At 34.1% G+C, this 15,790-nt stretch overlaps 1 protein-coding gene across 1 annotated transcript in view; it reads left to right on the top strand.

Moving 5' to 3' along the window:
- The window catches only part of EYS (eyes shut homolog), a 1,391,558-nt gene that overhangs the window by 77,207 nt on the left and 1,298,561 nt on the right, over positions 1–15,790 (top strand). Inside the window, 1 exon segment of the mRNA XM_054722350.1 lies at positions 10,788–10,902. Coding sequence (XP_054578325.1) covers positions 10,788–10,902 — 115 coding nt within the window.

Below are 15,790 nucleotides of genomic sequence, written 5' to 3'. Positions count from 1 at the left end.
CTCTCAGTTATTCTCTCCATTTTTACCTGATTTTATTTTTAAATTTTATAGCACTTATCACTATCTGTTATTATATTTATATGCCTTTAAAATTTTCTCCCTGCCCCATAGTCTAGTATACATTAAGATATATAATTTTCTATTTTAATATTTTCATTTTGGCTCTTTATATTCAGAGGTTGAAGTATATCATGCTAATATCACTGCAAAAATGCAGATCTTTTTGTCTATTAATTTTATTTTAAGGTTTAAAGTACTATGAAATCAGTCATTGATGTTGTGGGATCTGATAGTCACTCAGTTGCCCAGCTTATGCAAAAAAGGTAAATTGAAGAAATGAGTAGTCTAAGTCTAGACTACCCTTTACCTCTTTGCACACAATATGCCACAATTGCCTAATCCTCACAGCTTCCAACTACATGGTAACATTTAGTTTGTCTATGTCCATACAAGTCACAGTAAGTAAGCATATATTGGCATTACAAAGCTTCTGTTGCAAGGATCGTTCTTATTTACCTTAAAGTTTTTTTTTTTCTCCGCAAGAAGTGAAATATGTATATGAAAGTATTGATACAGGTAACTGCATCAGAATCCCCATCTATACGCAATAAAGCAACAACAACAACAACAACAACAAAACAGCAAAAGACAAAAGCACACCACAATGCTTTCATTAAAATAAAACTTATAACTCAGTCATAATGGTTCAAGCCCTGAAAAAAAAAGGTACCAAAACCCCCCTCAAACTCTTCAAACAAATGATGGGAGTATTTCAAGATAACAGAGTCAGAGAAGCTGTCTGGAGTTACTTTGTAAGGATCTCCTTTCATTCCCTAGAGTAGTACAGAGTTTAAAAGAGCTATTTCAGCAGCTGGAAAACTTTAAGCAAGAATATACTCCCTATCCAAAAATGGACCCTGTTGGCATCCTGTCTTTGAAGTTAGCTCTTTTTAAAAAATAAAATATATTTAATTTTCAGTTCCCACTTTCTTCTGTTTTATAGGGTGGTTACTTCATTATTTTAATACATTACTTCAGTCATTTTCTAGCAATCATTTATATTATAATATTGCACATTTAATTTTTAATGTTATGGCTTCTTTGATATTTTGAAAAATATTTTAAAATTATATTTAAAATATACTATATATTTAGTTTGACTGATTTTTATTTTATTTTGTGACTTCTCTATACTTCAGAAATAAAAATAATCCAGCATTTATGTATTACAAGACCTACTCTGTTTACCAAAATGCTGATGATAAAACTTTGCTCTGGTATTGCTGTCATTACTCTGCTTCACTGCAGTGTCCCCAACAGAGCCTGATGCTTCTCATTAAAATCAGTGGTATTTATTCAATAAGTAAGTGAACAAAGTTTTTGATACTCTGTCTAAAAAATAGTTAAGTCAACTGTTAAAAAAATGTTGCCCTAATTGAAATAATCCAACCTAATAATAGAGAGGAATTTAAGGCAGTTATGGGAAATATCTTTGGTGGGGGGTGGGGGGGAGGGCAGGAGAGGATGTGTGTTTTTTCCTCGCTTTTCCACTAACTTATATAAAATTTCCATTATCTTTGTTTTCTTCCCTTATGTATACCTTTTTAGTTTCTCTCTACTTTTCTATATACAATCTCCTTTTTACCACTAAAAATGACATCTTAAACATTTTCATCACTATTATTTAGGTTCCTCTTACCCTCCAGTCTCACCAAAATATTCATTTCCTAATACTTCCATGCTTACTATGAAAAATAAAATATATAGATGAGTTGTTTTTTTCTTTTTTTGCAAAAATATAACTATACTTTGGGTATTAAAAAACATGGTGAACTAAAAGGTATTTTTAAATGTTTTTTTTTATTGATTTTTAATGAGAGGAAAGGAGAGGGAGAGAGATATAGAAACATTGATGAGAGATGAGAGAGGCATCAATATCAATTGGCTGCCTCCTGCATGCCCCAGCTGTGGATCTAGCCTGCAACTCTGGGCATGTGCCCTGACAGAAAAATCAAACTGGTGATCTTCTGGTGCATAAGTCAGCACTCACCCACTGAGCCACACTGGCTGGGCTAAGAGGCACCCCGCACCCCATTCCTGTATTTCAAATTGCTGATTACTTTGACAAAAAAGGCTGCTGGACATCTTGGGAAGAGAAAATGAGTGAGGTTTCAGCTCTCTGACTATCTCAACAAAAACAATTTCTGCAGATTTTTTATGTTGTGTAAATTAATATAAGGAACATCAGTACAATACCTAGAAAATAGTGCATAATTAATCAGCATAAACACTTTAAATATTTGAGGGTAAGTCAAAATCAGCCCCTTAGTATTTTTGTATCCTTTGCCAGAAAGAATCAACTAAGTTCTGAGTTGAAGAACTAAAGCCTCTCAGCAGCAGGAAGTAGGAGAACTGTCAGTGATCTCTTGGAGGAGAGAGGCCAGGTCATTGACTCTGAAGAGGGAACTGGTAGCTTCAACTTTCTTAGCCCAATTGGCCTCTATTTGCTGAAGGATGTGCCACTTTGGACACTGTAGCAACAGACCTGAGACCTTTGAGTTAGCAAAGAAAACTATCTCATGCAAGAGAGACCAGCAAATGAAATGAAGAAAATTAATTAAAATAAAACAAATACAACTTGTGGGTATTTGAGTCCCTGGAAGAGAGCGAGGGCAACTAAATTAGATTACTACAATCAAAATAAGTAAGGAGATTCATGAGAGCCCATGCATATATCTACACACCAAGACTGCAGCTAGAAAATATACTTTTTAATTAAATAATTTAGTTGAAAATTTTAAAGGGAAATGCTGTCCCAAATTATAGAAATCTAGGCTATTTCCATAAAAGAAAAGTGTTTTAAAGTAATGGAAAAAATAAAGAAATGAGGATCTGCTTTTATCTTCATGTACATACATGATTCTCCCAGTAAACTCTTGTGGTCTTATGCAATAGTAATTTGCCCATAAAGCTGTCCCTGACAAACTTGGAAAAAGTAGCCACTACTTATCCACTTTAACTTGACCTCTCCCACTAAAAGATGAACCTCATGAGGGAAAGGAATTTGTTCACCGAAATATGCACCATGCCTAGAAAAATAACTATATAGTAGGAGCTCAAGAATTATTTGTTGAGGACTTAATGGATGAATTAGTTAATGAATCATGATGAAGAAAGTTGAGTATCTTGGAATATAGATCAAGGGAATGTAACATGTGAATGATAGCAGCTCTAGGAGTAACAAGAATATATGGAGGAAAAGCAATCATTAATCAAGTTGTAGAATATTTCTCTGAGTTGGAGAAAGTACTGAGTCTGCATATTAAAAAGGTTCTCTAGCCGAGCTAGATTGATGGATAGAGAAATACCTATCAAGCTGCAAGGCAGAAAAGACAATTTACTTACAAAGAAAAAATAATCAGAGTGGCACCACATTGTTTATTTGTAATACAGGTAGCTGCAAGACAGTGAAATAGCTGCAGAAACAGTGGAAAATATCTATGAGCTACTGAGAGAAAATACTGCCTTCCCCAAATATTTTACCTGACTGCTGTATATTGGTTGTTGAGAGAAATATTTATGTATATGCTAAGATTCAGAAAAACTATCATTCAGGTCATGTATATGAAAAAAATAAGTATTCTTACTAAATATAAAATGGACTAGAATAGGGAAAATGTGTGTGCATGTGCACACATGCATGTACATACATGCACATTGTACTCACAAAGGTAAATCTAAATTGACAATGATATAATATCTGGATATTAAAAAAGAGCCCCTAAAAGAAATTGGATATCCAGTGAAGGAGACTGTGTTTAGGATCTAGAACTAAAATAACTTATTTAAGCAATACCTTGTAGTGAGGAGGGAAAAAAACACATAGATATCAAAATTATGTATCCACATTGTGAAATAATTAAAAATTTGTTTGCAAAAATTAGTAAAGAATGTGATTGATTATATATCAGGGAAAGAGAAGGTTACCATTAATGGAATGAAAATATTTGGTATCCTTTCTTAATTACGAAGAGGAAAATTGCAATAAATAACTTAAACTAGGGGAAAAGAAACACTGTAAATTATTAAATATGAGAACATATTAATTATATGAAGAAAGTTACCAAATACTACATATACTGTAGTTTCCTTCCTGTTAATAAATGTCAACAAGATTTTCATCAAGTCTTATTCATTCTGCCTCCTGAATGTCTCCTCTATTTTTTCTTCTCCATACTGCTATAGAATACATCTCATTTCTCCCGTATTGCTATTATAGCCCCTTCATTAGTCTCCAAAATACAGTCTTGTAAAAATTTACACCCATTTTAATGCTAGGCTACTTATAAATAAATCTAGGCATGCTAGTTCAAATTTCATTTTTTTAAACTTCTTTCATCACACTTCAGGATCAATTCCAAATGGAATCCAGATAATGCACATGTTTGTATAATACTGAGGATACGGGAGCAGGGGCATATAGTTGTCTGATATAAAGTTAAGCAAAACTGGAATTAAGTATGCCCATGATTTTCACCTGATGTGCCTCAATAGGTACATGGGAATACCACAACAATTTTTAAAACATGCAGAACCTAACTATTTAGTCTGGGCCACTGACCTCTTTTTCCTTAGATTGTCAAATAAATAAAGAAATGACAACAGCCAATACAATAGCTGTCTGGTGTGAATTAATCAAAATTATACCTATTATTTTTGTCAGATGGGCAAAAGATATGTTTTTTGGTGTGCTGCAGAATTTAGTAATTATTTTATGAGTGCCATGAATGATAAAAGTTGAAAATTACTGAAGTATGAATATGCACGTATAGATTTGAATGGGACATAATAGACCCCTGTTAAAGGCAATTAACTGTAAACATGACTATACACATTCATGCATATAATGGAATATATGTGGAACTGGAAAATGTATGAGGAAAGGTGGAAAGGCAAGAGGGAGAAAGGCAGGGGAATAAAAGAAGGAAGGAAGGAAGGAAGGAAGGAAGGAAGGAAGGAAGGAAGGAAGGAAGGAAGGAAGGAAGGAAGGAAGGAAGGAAGGGAAGGAAGGAAGGAAGGGAGGAAGGGAGGGGGAAAGGGAGGAAAAAAAAGAAAAGAAAAAGGAAGAGGAAAGGATCTGCAAAACCTAAATCTCCAAAAAGGAGAATCCGTCTGAAGGATGGGAATGAGCACCATTACCTGAATTCATCTAGTGAGCACCTGATTGTAAAGAACTACGTGTGAACCAAAAGGACCTAAGTATGTAGCCCTCTGCTGTGGGACTCTTCCCAATGCACAGGTCTCCAAGGTTGCAGAGCAGTTCTCTAGCTACCTTATAGGAGAAGTTTGAGTACCAGAGGTCAGTGAAGTCAGCAAAGCTATGGGCAGTGAAAGGCTGAGAAGAAGCTTGGGCTGACAGTAGAATCGTCACAAATAGGAAAAAGGCATGAAAGGCTAGAATAAATGTGAAGATGTGAGTAGTAAATGTGCATAATGTTCTGGGCAGACTGATAGCTGTCTCAGTAGAGCCGGCATGAAAGTTTAGTGCTGCTGTTCAGTACCTAAGAACTTGAACTAACAAAGTGATCAGTGTAAGAAGTAGAAGCTCCAGCAACACTATGGGTTTGGGAGATCCCACATATACTAATACTAGGAGTTGGCAGATAAGTGAAGGGACAGCAGTTTTAAAGGTAAGCAGAAGAGCCTTAACTTCACTTTGAATTCTGATCCAAATGTTAATCTGACAAGCTGACACTTCTCTTTCTCTCCTCCCACCTTCTGAACTTTAGTTATACTAATTTAAGTTCATCATAGTCTTTAGTTTAATAGCATGTTATTGTTGATTCATATAGGCCTCCCTCATTTTTTAAACTTCTTTTGTTAGTTTATTTTTTTAAATTCCCATTCCCCATTTCCCATCTCCTGGATTTTACTCCTAGGTTTTAGCTACCTGGTGAATTTTGGTACATCTTACAAACTCCTTTCTCAGCTCTTTGTCTTTCCTGCAACTCTCATCATTTGTTTTGAGCTCTAGTCATGTAAAACTGCTTGCAGTTGCCTGAAAACATCAAGTTTCACTTATTTCAATAGCATAGCATAAAATCCACACTTTATGTAGGAAAAAAACACTAAACTAGTTATATAAAGTAAATTCTTAAATATACAATGAGAATCAAATTGATGAATATGATCCCTTTTGATGTAAAGAAGGATGAACTGTTTAGACAGGAATTAGTTTCTTGTTTATAGTGTCCTTGAATTCTTGGTAGTATGGGTGGGTGGTAGTAGACTAGAATTTGGTACCTTCTTATATGAGAAGATGTCTCCTTTCTGTAGATAATTCATTTGTAATACCATGGGGTAAATACGGATCTATAGTTATCACATCTGATTATTTCTTCAAGAAAAATTCCCAGAAGCAGAATTTTGAATCAATGGACATATTATTCTTATTTTCAAATATGAGTTTGGCTGTAACTATTTTTATTGTAAGATTTTAGGCTTTTGCACCAAAATTCTGATGATTTTTTACAATTAATAGGTAAGTAACATAAATTTTCTTAGGATCAGTACTTATATAGCATGAAAATCTTTTCTTTTATATAAATTTGAATTCTTCATGCATATAAATAAATAAGCCAAGCATCTTTTAGAGTTAGTTTCCACCAAATATTTTTATTCATCTGTTCTCATTTTTATTCAATTTTGGCAATTTAAATTTTGACATAAACTTTTTAGCATATTCACACAGAAGAATATCTAGTGTTATCAGCTTCTATTTTTTCATATTCCCAGTTGCATTTTTATTTTTGTATATCTATTTTCTTACTTGATTTCTTAATTACACATTCCAGAAGAATATCTACCTCATGATCTTTATGTAAAATGACTGGCCTTAGTAATTATGTCACTATTCTCTTAATGTGTATTGTAGTCAATATAATTTTACACTAAGTGTTCATTTAAAATAAACATATTGGGTACTGTACATGTCCTAGAAAAGAAAACATTTAAAAAATAATTTCTATTTAATATTTACATCTATTATAATGTCATAGCTAATGTTTTAGGCTAAACTAGTTTAGTTTATTAAGTTTGAAATATGAATTAAAGAAGAGTAGAAAAACTAAATAAAATAAAGGTGTGAGATATTTTAAATTGCCAAAATTTAGTTATAGAAGTTATTGGGCTCTGACATTTGTACTGACTAGCTCTTATAAGATATATCTTTGCCCTTATTTATCTTTTAAAATAGTCTGATTTATTATTTTGAATGTTTGTTTTTACATTTTCTTTTCTCTTCCAATTTCTGCTATATTTCTCAAATATAAATTGTATACTACTTTTTTTTGATGTTATGGAGGGTGGTGAGGTGATAATTCTAAATTTATGTTTATATTTAAAATACATACATTTATATTTTTCAAGCTTTGAATATATTTTTTAAATTCTTTATTGTTTAAAGTATTACATATAGTATTGCATATGTCTCCTTTTCCCTCCATTGACCCTTTCAGGCCACGCCCCCCCCCCCCCCCCCAGCACATGCCCTTACCCTCCTAGTGTGTGTATCCATTGCTTATGCTTATAAAATATATTTTTAATTTACTTTTACTTAAAATATTCCTTTCTTAACTGATTTGGCTCCACTTAAATTTTTGTTAGCCACTAAGTCAGCTTTCTTTTTTAGGTATGATTTTACCATATTATCTCTACACTGTATTTTATAAAAATCATATCTGTTTAACTTATTGGGTCAAAATGTTTATCCTATTTGAAATTTCTCTCTTTCTCTAGATATTTTTCCCACATTAAAGTATCTTTACTTCTGTAAGTGAAAACTGTAGTTCTTTTGTAATCGAACTTCTCAGAGGGTCCATGCTGTTATAGAGTTTGTTTTCCCCTCCATTGTTTTTGTTTTCTCTGGTTTAAATTCTTCAGTGGCAAGAAATCTTTTTAAGCCTTCTCTTTCCCTGACTTCAGGCTGAGTTGATAGGATGTCGTTTTCCTTGTGGATAAGTTTCAGGAGCTCCTGCTAGATTTTAAGCCATGAGTAGAAGATGAGGTCTGGAGGGTTGATAGCCTGTGACTCAACAGGAAGATTTTCTAATTATGTTTTCCTCTGCCTTTGGGGTACACCTTCCTGGGCCAAGTGTCACCGATGCTGTTTTGGGGCTTCCTTCTTAGTATGTAGTGAAAGTGCTAACACATTGGCCCAATTTTTCATGATCAATAAACCCTGCTATGTTTAGAAACATCTTTCTCAGAGCTGCTGCTGCCTAATCTCATCCAGCAACCTATAGATCTGATCTCATTAATGACAGGGGGCAGATCTTCATTTCATTCATAGCCCTGACTCTCCCTTCTCTTTCTAAACCATACTCCAGAATAACATAAATCCAAGTTCCACAGATGACCTTAGCTAGTCTTGGCCAATTTAATTCATTCCCACTCATAAGGAACTCACCAAAGTTTGATATTCTAGAGTGTCCTTCTTCCTGCCAGCCTTACACCAAGTAGGAAAGGGTAGAAATGACACTTTTCTTGATGAAGTGGTGTTTGGAATGATTTCTGGATCACTGGTTAGGTCCTCAGGATGAGAGAAGTTAGGTAAACATATCTTAACAGGTATCATCCATGGAGTAGCAGAGTACAATAAACTAAAACTAGACTGTACTTAATTTTAATAACAGCTCTAAAACTATTGATATGACCAAAGCAATACTAAGAAATTCTGAGTATGTTTCTTCATTTATAATATAGAGGTAGTAATATATCTCACATAGGGTTCATAAGCATTGAATGAAAAGTAATAGAATTATGTAAAAGTAATTAGTTTAGTGGCAGCACATTGTAGATCCAGAAAAAAATGGATGGTTATTATTGATATAAATGAAGAAATGATTCAATTATATAAGATGAAATTTCAAAGGTGTGCCTTACTAGTAAATTGTAGGAAAGGGAATTTATAAAAATGTTTTATTGAGGCTATTTCAGTTGGACTGTGTTAACAAGGGCAATGGTTTCTTCTTTTATGAATTATCCTTTGTTCTATTAAGAAATTTAAAGTAATGAATACATGGTACAATTCATTTCATTATTAAGTAAGTCAGCTTATAACAACATAGTCTTAAAAAGTATAATTTTTGGTCTTAATCCTCTAATGTTTACTTTAGAGAAACCAACTGTCATTTATTTTAGTACCCCATTTGGTTTACTAAATGTGATTTAAAGTACAGGAATATTTTTCAGAAATTAGTGAGAGTGGGGGCAAAGGAAGCCAGAACACACCAGTAAGTGTTTTTACCACCTTGCTGATTGCAGCTAATGAGCTGAAGTCCAGATTTGTTCCTTGTGTAGGAATGCCTGGGGCAGTCACCTGGGTCCCTGCTGCTTATGGGGAATTTCAGAGACATTTCTCCCACTGGAGCCAATGTTGTGGCTGGACAGGTTCTTTGAGGTTCTTATTATGATTGTGAGATGTACAGCAACCATAAGGGAATTGAAAATGCAAAGCTTATTACTCATAGGTCCTGGAGGATAAATAGCACCTTCAAGGGCCAGGCAGCAAGGTAGCAGGTAGAGAGAAAGAGAGAGAAAGAGAGCACAGACCTGGGATTCTGCCATTATTATGGTTGAGGGTGGTGTGCATAGGGTTTCAAAAGTTTACTTTGTATCAATGATTTTAAAACATAAGAGCAGAATTAGAGAGCGGGAAGAGGAAAGCAGAGTCACTCAAGCAGTCTGTTATCTAGGTTATCCAGGTCTTTCTAAAAGGGTAGGGTAGGCCTGGCTACTTACTTTGTGTAGCTAGTAGGTGTCACATAGGCAGCCAATTTGTGTATTTGATCAAAATGAACATCTTTGATATGGGTGTCTCAGAAATCAAAACCTTAACATTAGTCACTTACATTGCAATAAAAAAAAAATTCTTTATTTTCATGCACATAAACTCCAAGAGTGCTTTATGTAAAATCTAGAGGCCCGATGCATGAAGATCTGTGCAAGAATTGGCCTTCCTTCCCCTGGCTGCCAGCACTGCCTTCGCTCCGGCGGGAGCTGCCTTTCTGCCTTTGCTCCAGCCCGGAGCCGCCTTTCCGCCTTCTCCAGCTTCCCAGAGGCCCTGGAGCCACTGGGGCGGTGAGGAATGCCTGTGTCATTGCCCCTGGCCGCTCAGCACCTGCGTATGCAAATTAACCTGCCATCTTTGTTGGGTTAATTTTCATACTATCTCCTGATTGGCTGGTGGGTGTCACGAAGGTATGGTCAATTTTTATCTTTCTCTTTTATTAGTGTAGATTAGCCCAAATATGACATGCTATTATTTTCCAATGTAACTCATTACAGTATGTCTAAAATTCATGTGTATCATCAACTTCTGATAGTACGTCATCAGTACCTAATAGCTCTACTAAAGATTAAACATCTCATTTGTCATCTTTTTGTCCACATTTCAATAATGGTCTCTTTTATTCCAACAGTTTTCTATAACCTATATTATATTGTTAATATCTAGTTAGACCAAAATTGATTTACTCTTACATTCTCAAAGGCAATATGAAGACCATCAATAAAAATGTACTTTAATTCTTTTAAACATGTAAATTCTTTCTCCTTTGCGAAGGACACAAGTATGCTCCAACAAAATTAATGAATGAAAATATCATGTAATAATATATGTTGAATGCAATTTAAACAAAGCATTATTATTTTTGTCAAACTGTAAATAGACTTTAGGGAAAATATTTAATTGGCAACTTTTCTTATTTACACTGATGTATTTACAGTTGCATGCCAAGATTTACTGGAAAAAGCTGTGAGAAAATAATTGACCACTGTAGACTGCTCCGCATTGACTGTCTGAATGAAGGATGGTGTTTCAATATAATTGGAAGATTCAGAGTAAGTAATTTAATACATGGCAAAGTAATTTAGCACATCAAAACACAATAGCTTCAGGCACTTTGTATTTCAAATGCTTTTATCAATCTAAGCCAGATAAATACATCCTTATATGGGTATTTAAATATATTATATATAGTTTAGTAATAGAGATTTTTAACTTATTAGAATTATGTTGGGAGGCCATTGATGTGTTCTAGGTAGTGATTTTATTATGAAATAAGAGTATAACTAGCTGAATACTGGTGATATACCTCTCTATATAAGACCACAGTTACTAATGTCTTAAGCTCTTAAACCAGATGGGAAATAAAATTACTCTGGTAATTGTTAGTCAGGATATAAAAAATAAGTTGTTGTGTTATTTTTTTGTTGGATAGTGTTTGAAATAATTTTACAAATCTATTGTGTGTACTACACAGAGGAAGGCATATCCTATAATTCAGCAATTCTATTTTCAGGTATGTCTATTGGAAAAATTATCATGTTTGTACTGAATGAGACATATAGAAGATTTTTTATGCCAAATATTCCCTCTAGTTTACACATATCAATAGTGATAGATGAAGCTAGATTTAAACCTATTCTGTGTGACTCAAGAACACATCCTTTCAAATACTTATACATATCTATTTTCAATATAAAGTATATGCCACCATTTATTTTTCTTTAAAACTTATCTATTGTTTCCCTAATATGAAATTATCTCATTGAAATGTCGCTCTTACTTTGGTTTGAAATTATTTTATGTTATCCTGTTTATGTTTTGGTTTTTGTTTCTTGTTTTGTTTCAGGATGGTCTCTGAGTTTTTATCTCTGACATTATTTTTAACTTTTTCTTCTTCTAACAGCACTTTTCCCTGTGAGATCTTAACTATTCTAGTGCCTCAACAATTATCTATGTGTTATTGACTGTATCCAGTTTGAATTTATTTTTTAAAGAAATTTGACTGCACTTTTCATTACCTTGCATACTTTTCTTTTTTGTGAACCTACTTTAACTTTACTCACTCCCATTAGATAAAATATTAGCAGGATAAGGATGCTATTAGCTTTCTCATTGGTTTAAAATTTAGGTGATGATACTGTACATTATTAAATGATTTAACATTGCAATAATTTTTCAAAAAATAGTGTCTGCCCTACCCAGTTGCTCAGTGGTTAGAGCATCAGCCCACGACTGAAGGGTCGCAGGTATGATTCTGATCATGGACACAGGGCGCATACCTTACAGTTACAGGTTCATCCCCACTCCAATGGGGCGAGTGGGGAGGGGGTAACCAATCAATGTGACTCTTCTCACATCAATGTTTCTCTCTCTCTCTCTGTCTTTACCCCTCCTTTCCATTCTCTCTAAAATTCACTGGGAAAAATATCCTCAGATGAGGATTAACAACAACAAAAGGACAGATGTTGTTAATGGCACGTAAAGCAATACTAAATCAAATGTTTATTAAGAGAGTCTCATTTTATATAAAAAGGATACAAATATATTTGAAAGTAAAGTAACAGGAAAGATATATATCACATAACAAGTAACATAAATACTGGCATAGCTTTATTAATAATGTGGGCTTCAATATAAGGAAATACCAAAGAAGAAGAACTTTGTTTCATAAACATAATTGGGTCAACTTATCAAATGAAATTATACACTTAATAGCACAGCTTCAAAATACATATAGCACAAACTGACATCCATCCCCATAATCATTCAGGACTTTATAATTTTTAATTAACATAAAATGTCCCTTGTATATTTGAAAGGACTTTATGGAAACAGTGAAGTCTATGAAACCTGTGACCTATGTGGTCTGGGGACAAATTAATATACACAGCAACAGAGAAGCAGGGAACCAGAGAATCATGGGGAAGAATGGCTTTGGGAATCACAGAGAGTCTCTGAATTAAAGTTGGAGCTAACTCAGCCCCAGGGTTAATCAGAGTTTTGATGTCCATTGGGATCTGGATAATGTTTGTATTATACAGATATGTATAACATAAGCTAAGATGAAATAAATCAACAATTTGACAGTTGTTTGCTAATGTAAATGAGAGTAGATTAAAATTATAATGATAATCTATTTTTGAATATACATTTAATTGAAATAATATGAAAAATAAAACATACTCTATAATGACTTTAAGATTAACAGTTTATATTAAATGTAACAGGCAACGTTAGAGGTTAAAAGAAAAACCCTGAAGGTTAGCACCTTATTAATTCTATGCCATGCTTTCCCTTATGAGTTAAATTTCTCTATTTTCAATTCATTTTATTTATAATGAAAGTGCCATAAGGATGCTGAACTTTCTCATTGAAATTGTGATGAGGAATTTCTAATCAACACTTTCACAATGTCAATTGCATTTTCAACATTAATAATGTAAATGGTGCCCATGATAAAACAATTGCCACTTTCCAAATGAGAGTCACATTTCTAATAACCACCATGTAAGAATAAATCATTGAAGAAATTAAGAACTCATGGCAAAAAAGGAATATGTTCTTACTATCATTTTTATGTTTATAAAAATTAACAAATGACAGCCACTAAAATAAAGAATATAATTAATATTATACACATAAAGTAAACAAACCGACACTATGCATTTAAGAACTATTTACAATGATGAAGGATTTCTTTTCCTTAGAGTTTTAATGATTTACTAATATTAATGTTCATAGGTAATACATAGAGCCATACTTTCTGATTTACATCTAACCAAGTATTTTATATGTTTTTGATGTTATGACTTAGAATTCTTTTTTTAAAATATATTTTATTGACTTTTTACAGAGAGGAAGAGAGAGGGATAGAGAGTTAGAAACATCGATGAGAGAGAAACATCGACCAGCTGCCTCTTGCACACCCCTTACTGGGGATGTGCCCACAACCAATGTACATGCCCTTGACCGGAATCGAACCTGGGACCTTTCAGTCCGCAGACCAACACTCTATCCACTGAGCCAAACCGGTTTCGGCATGACTTAGAATTCTTGACTGCTTTTTTTCCCCATAGCATCAAAGAAAATGCCATGAGAGCTTTATACACAGCTGTTTTGGTTCTCTTCTTGTACAACTGGTTGAGAGATGCAGACATAAGAATATAGTTTATGTTTTAGCTCTTCTTTTTAAGCCTTCATAGGGGAGTTGACTGAAAAAAAAACACTTTAAAACTCATTCTAGTTTAACTTTACCATCTGTTTTATTTCTTTCTTCTATTTCCATCCTCTAGTTAATTTTCTTTTTACAATTATTTTCAAAAAGTGTGACTTATGCAAACTCACGCTGAAAGAAGTAAGCTCAAATTAGTATTCCATATGAGTGAAATTTGCATTTGGGGTAGGATTTAGAGTTTTAGAGTTTTAGTTGCAACAACAGAAACTTAAACAGTATACCTCTCTCTCTCTCTCTCTCTCTCTCTCTCTCTCTCTCTCTCTCTCTCTCTCTCTCTCTCTCTCTCACATACACACATACACACACACAGTACATGCACATACAAATCACATTATTAGAGGTTGCAGGGACTAGCATTTTCCAAAAGACTCTCTGTACTCCTATTCCTTCTAGCTCACACTAAAATAGCAGCAGTGGCAACTTTGGAGTTCCTAGAGGAACCCAAGCATGGCCCTGCCTGAGGGCCTTTGTCTTGAATATTTTGCCGTCAATTTCTCACTTATGGCTTTATTCATTCGGTTTAGGTATTTCCTCAAATTTTTACCTTCTCAGTGTTTCCTTCTCTAGACACCCGATCTAAAATGTTAAACACTCCTTTCCAGCCCATGTGTGTCACCTTGATCTATGTTTCTTCTTAACAACTATTGTCATCCTGTTTACCAGATAACAATATACTTCTTTGTGTATTTTTTTTTATTGCCTATGAGACTATATTAGACCAAAATTTAAGCTCTATGAAGGTAGATGTTTCTTTGTACTAGAGTAACCTTCCAGAGAAGGCAACAACATTCTAGCAATGACAAGTTATGCCAAGTGTACGTGATGGGAACCTATTTGAAGGATACTTCTATGGAGGACAAACACAGACTCCATAAACTGACCACTGGGCAACCTCTGTCTTAGTAATGAGGTAGTCGGAGCTAGCTTGACATGGAATCTGGGGAGAGGAGTATTTGGTGAACAGTGCAAAGAGGAGTTATGTACAAAATACCCCTCAATAATGTTTTTTTATATAAAAACTATAAAAGTTAACAAAACAAAAAAAGGAGGTCGGGTTATCTAAGTATTTTTATGAACACAGAAAAAGTTTATACACATACACAAAATAAAAATAAAAACAACGTAAAATTTACACTCTGATCTGCTACTAAAATTTAAATTGAAGAGAAAAACTGAAACAATTTCTTATTGTTTGCCCCAAGAACTGCATTCAAAGCTGCCAACATACTTTCTGATTGTACCCTCAACCAGATAAACACATTAATAGTTCCATTCTTTCTCAGTCCTCAGAAATACTTTCTTCAGGTTTAAGGACTGGATGGGTAGTGTCATAATTTGTGCTGAGAGACTCAGGCATCTCTGGAAAAGAATAGTTGAAATCAGGTATAAGAAGATCCCTAGCACAACCAAGTGTGACTGTGTCCCTTAGAGTATACTTAGCAATGTCTTGAGACATTTTTGGTTGTCACAAATCAGGGTTGGTTCTGCTACTGGCACCTGATGGGTAGAAGCCTGGTGTGCTGCTAAGCATCCCTCAATGCATGTGACAGCCTCCACCAGGAAGAGATGTGAGTTCCAAAATATCTACTTGCTGTGGTTGAGAAAACCTGCCTTAGAGGAAGTATAGGCTCAGGAAGTTAGAAAATAGTAAAACTTGTGCACAGAAAGAAAAATAGACTTTGTGAAAGCTTAAAGAACCTCAAATT

This window comes from Eptesicus fuscus, chromosome 10, assembly GCF_027574615.1.
Source record: "Eptesicus fuscus isolate TK198812 chromosome 10, DD_ASM_mEF_20220401, whole genome shotgun sequence".
Taxonomy (NCBI): domain Eukaryota; kingdom Metazoa; phylum Chordata; class Mammalia; order Chiroptera; family Vespertilionidae; genus Eptesicus; species Eptesicus fuscus.
This window is presented reverse-complemented; position numbering and strand designations above follow the sequence as displayed.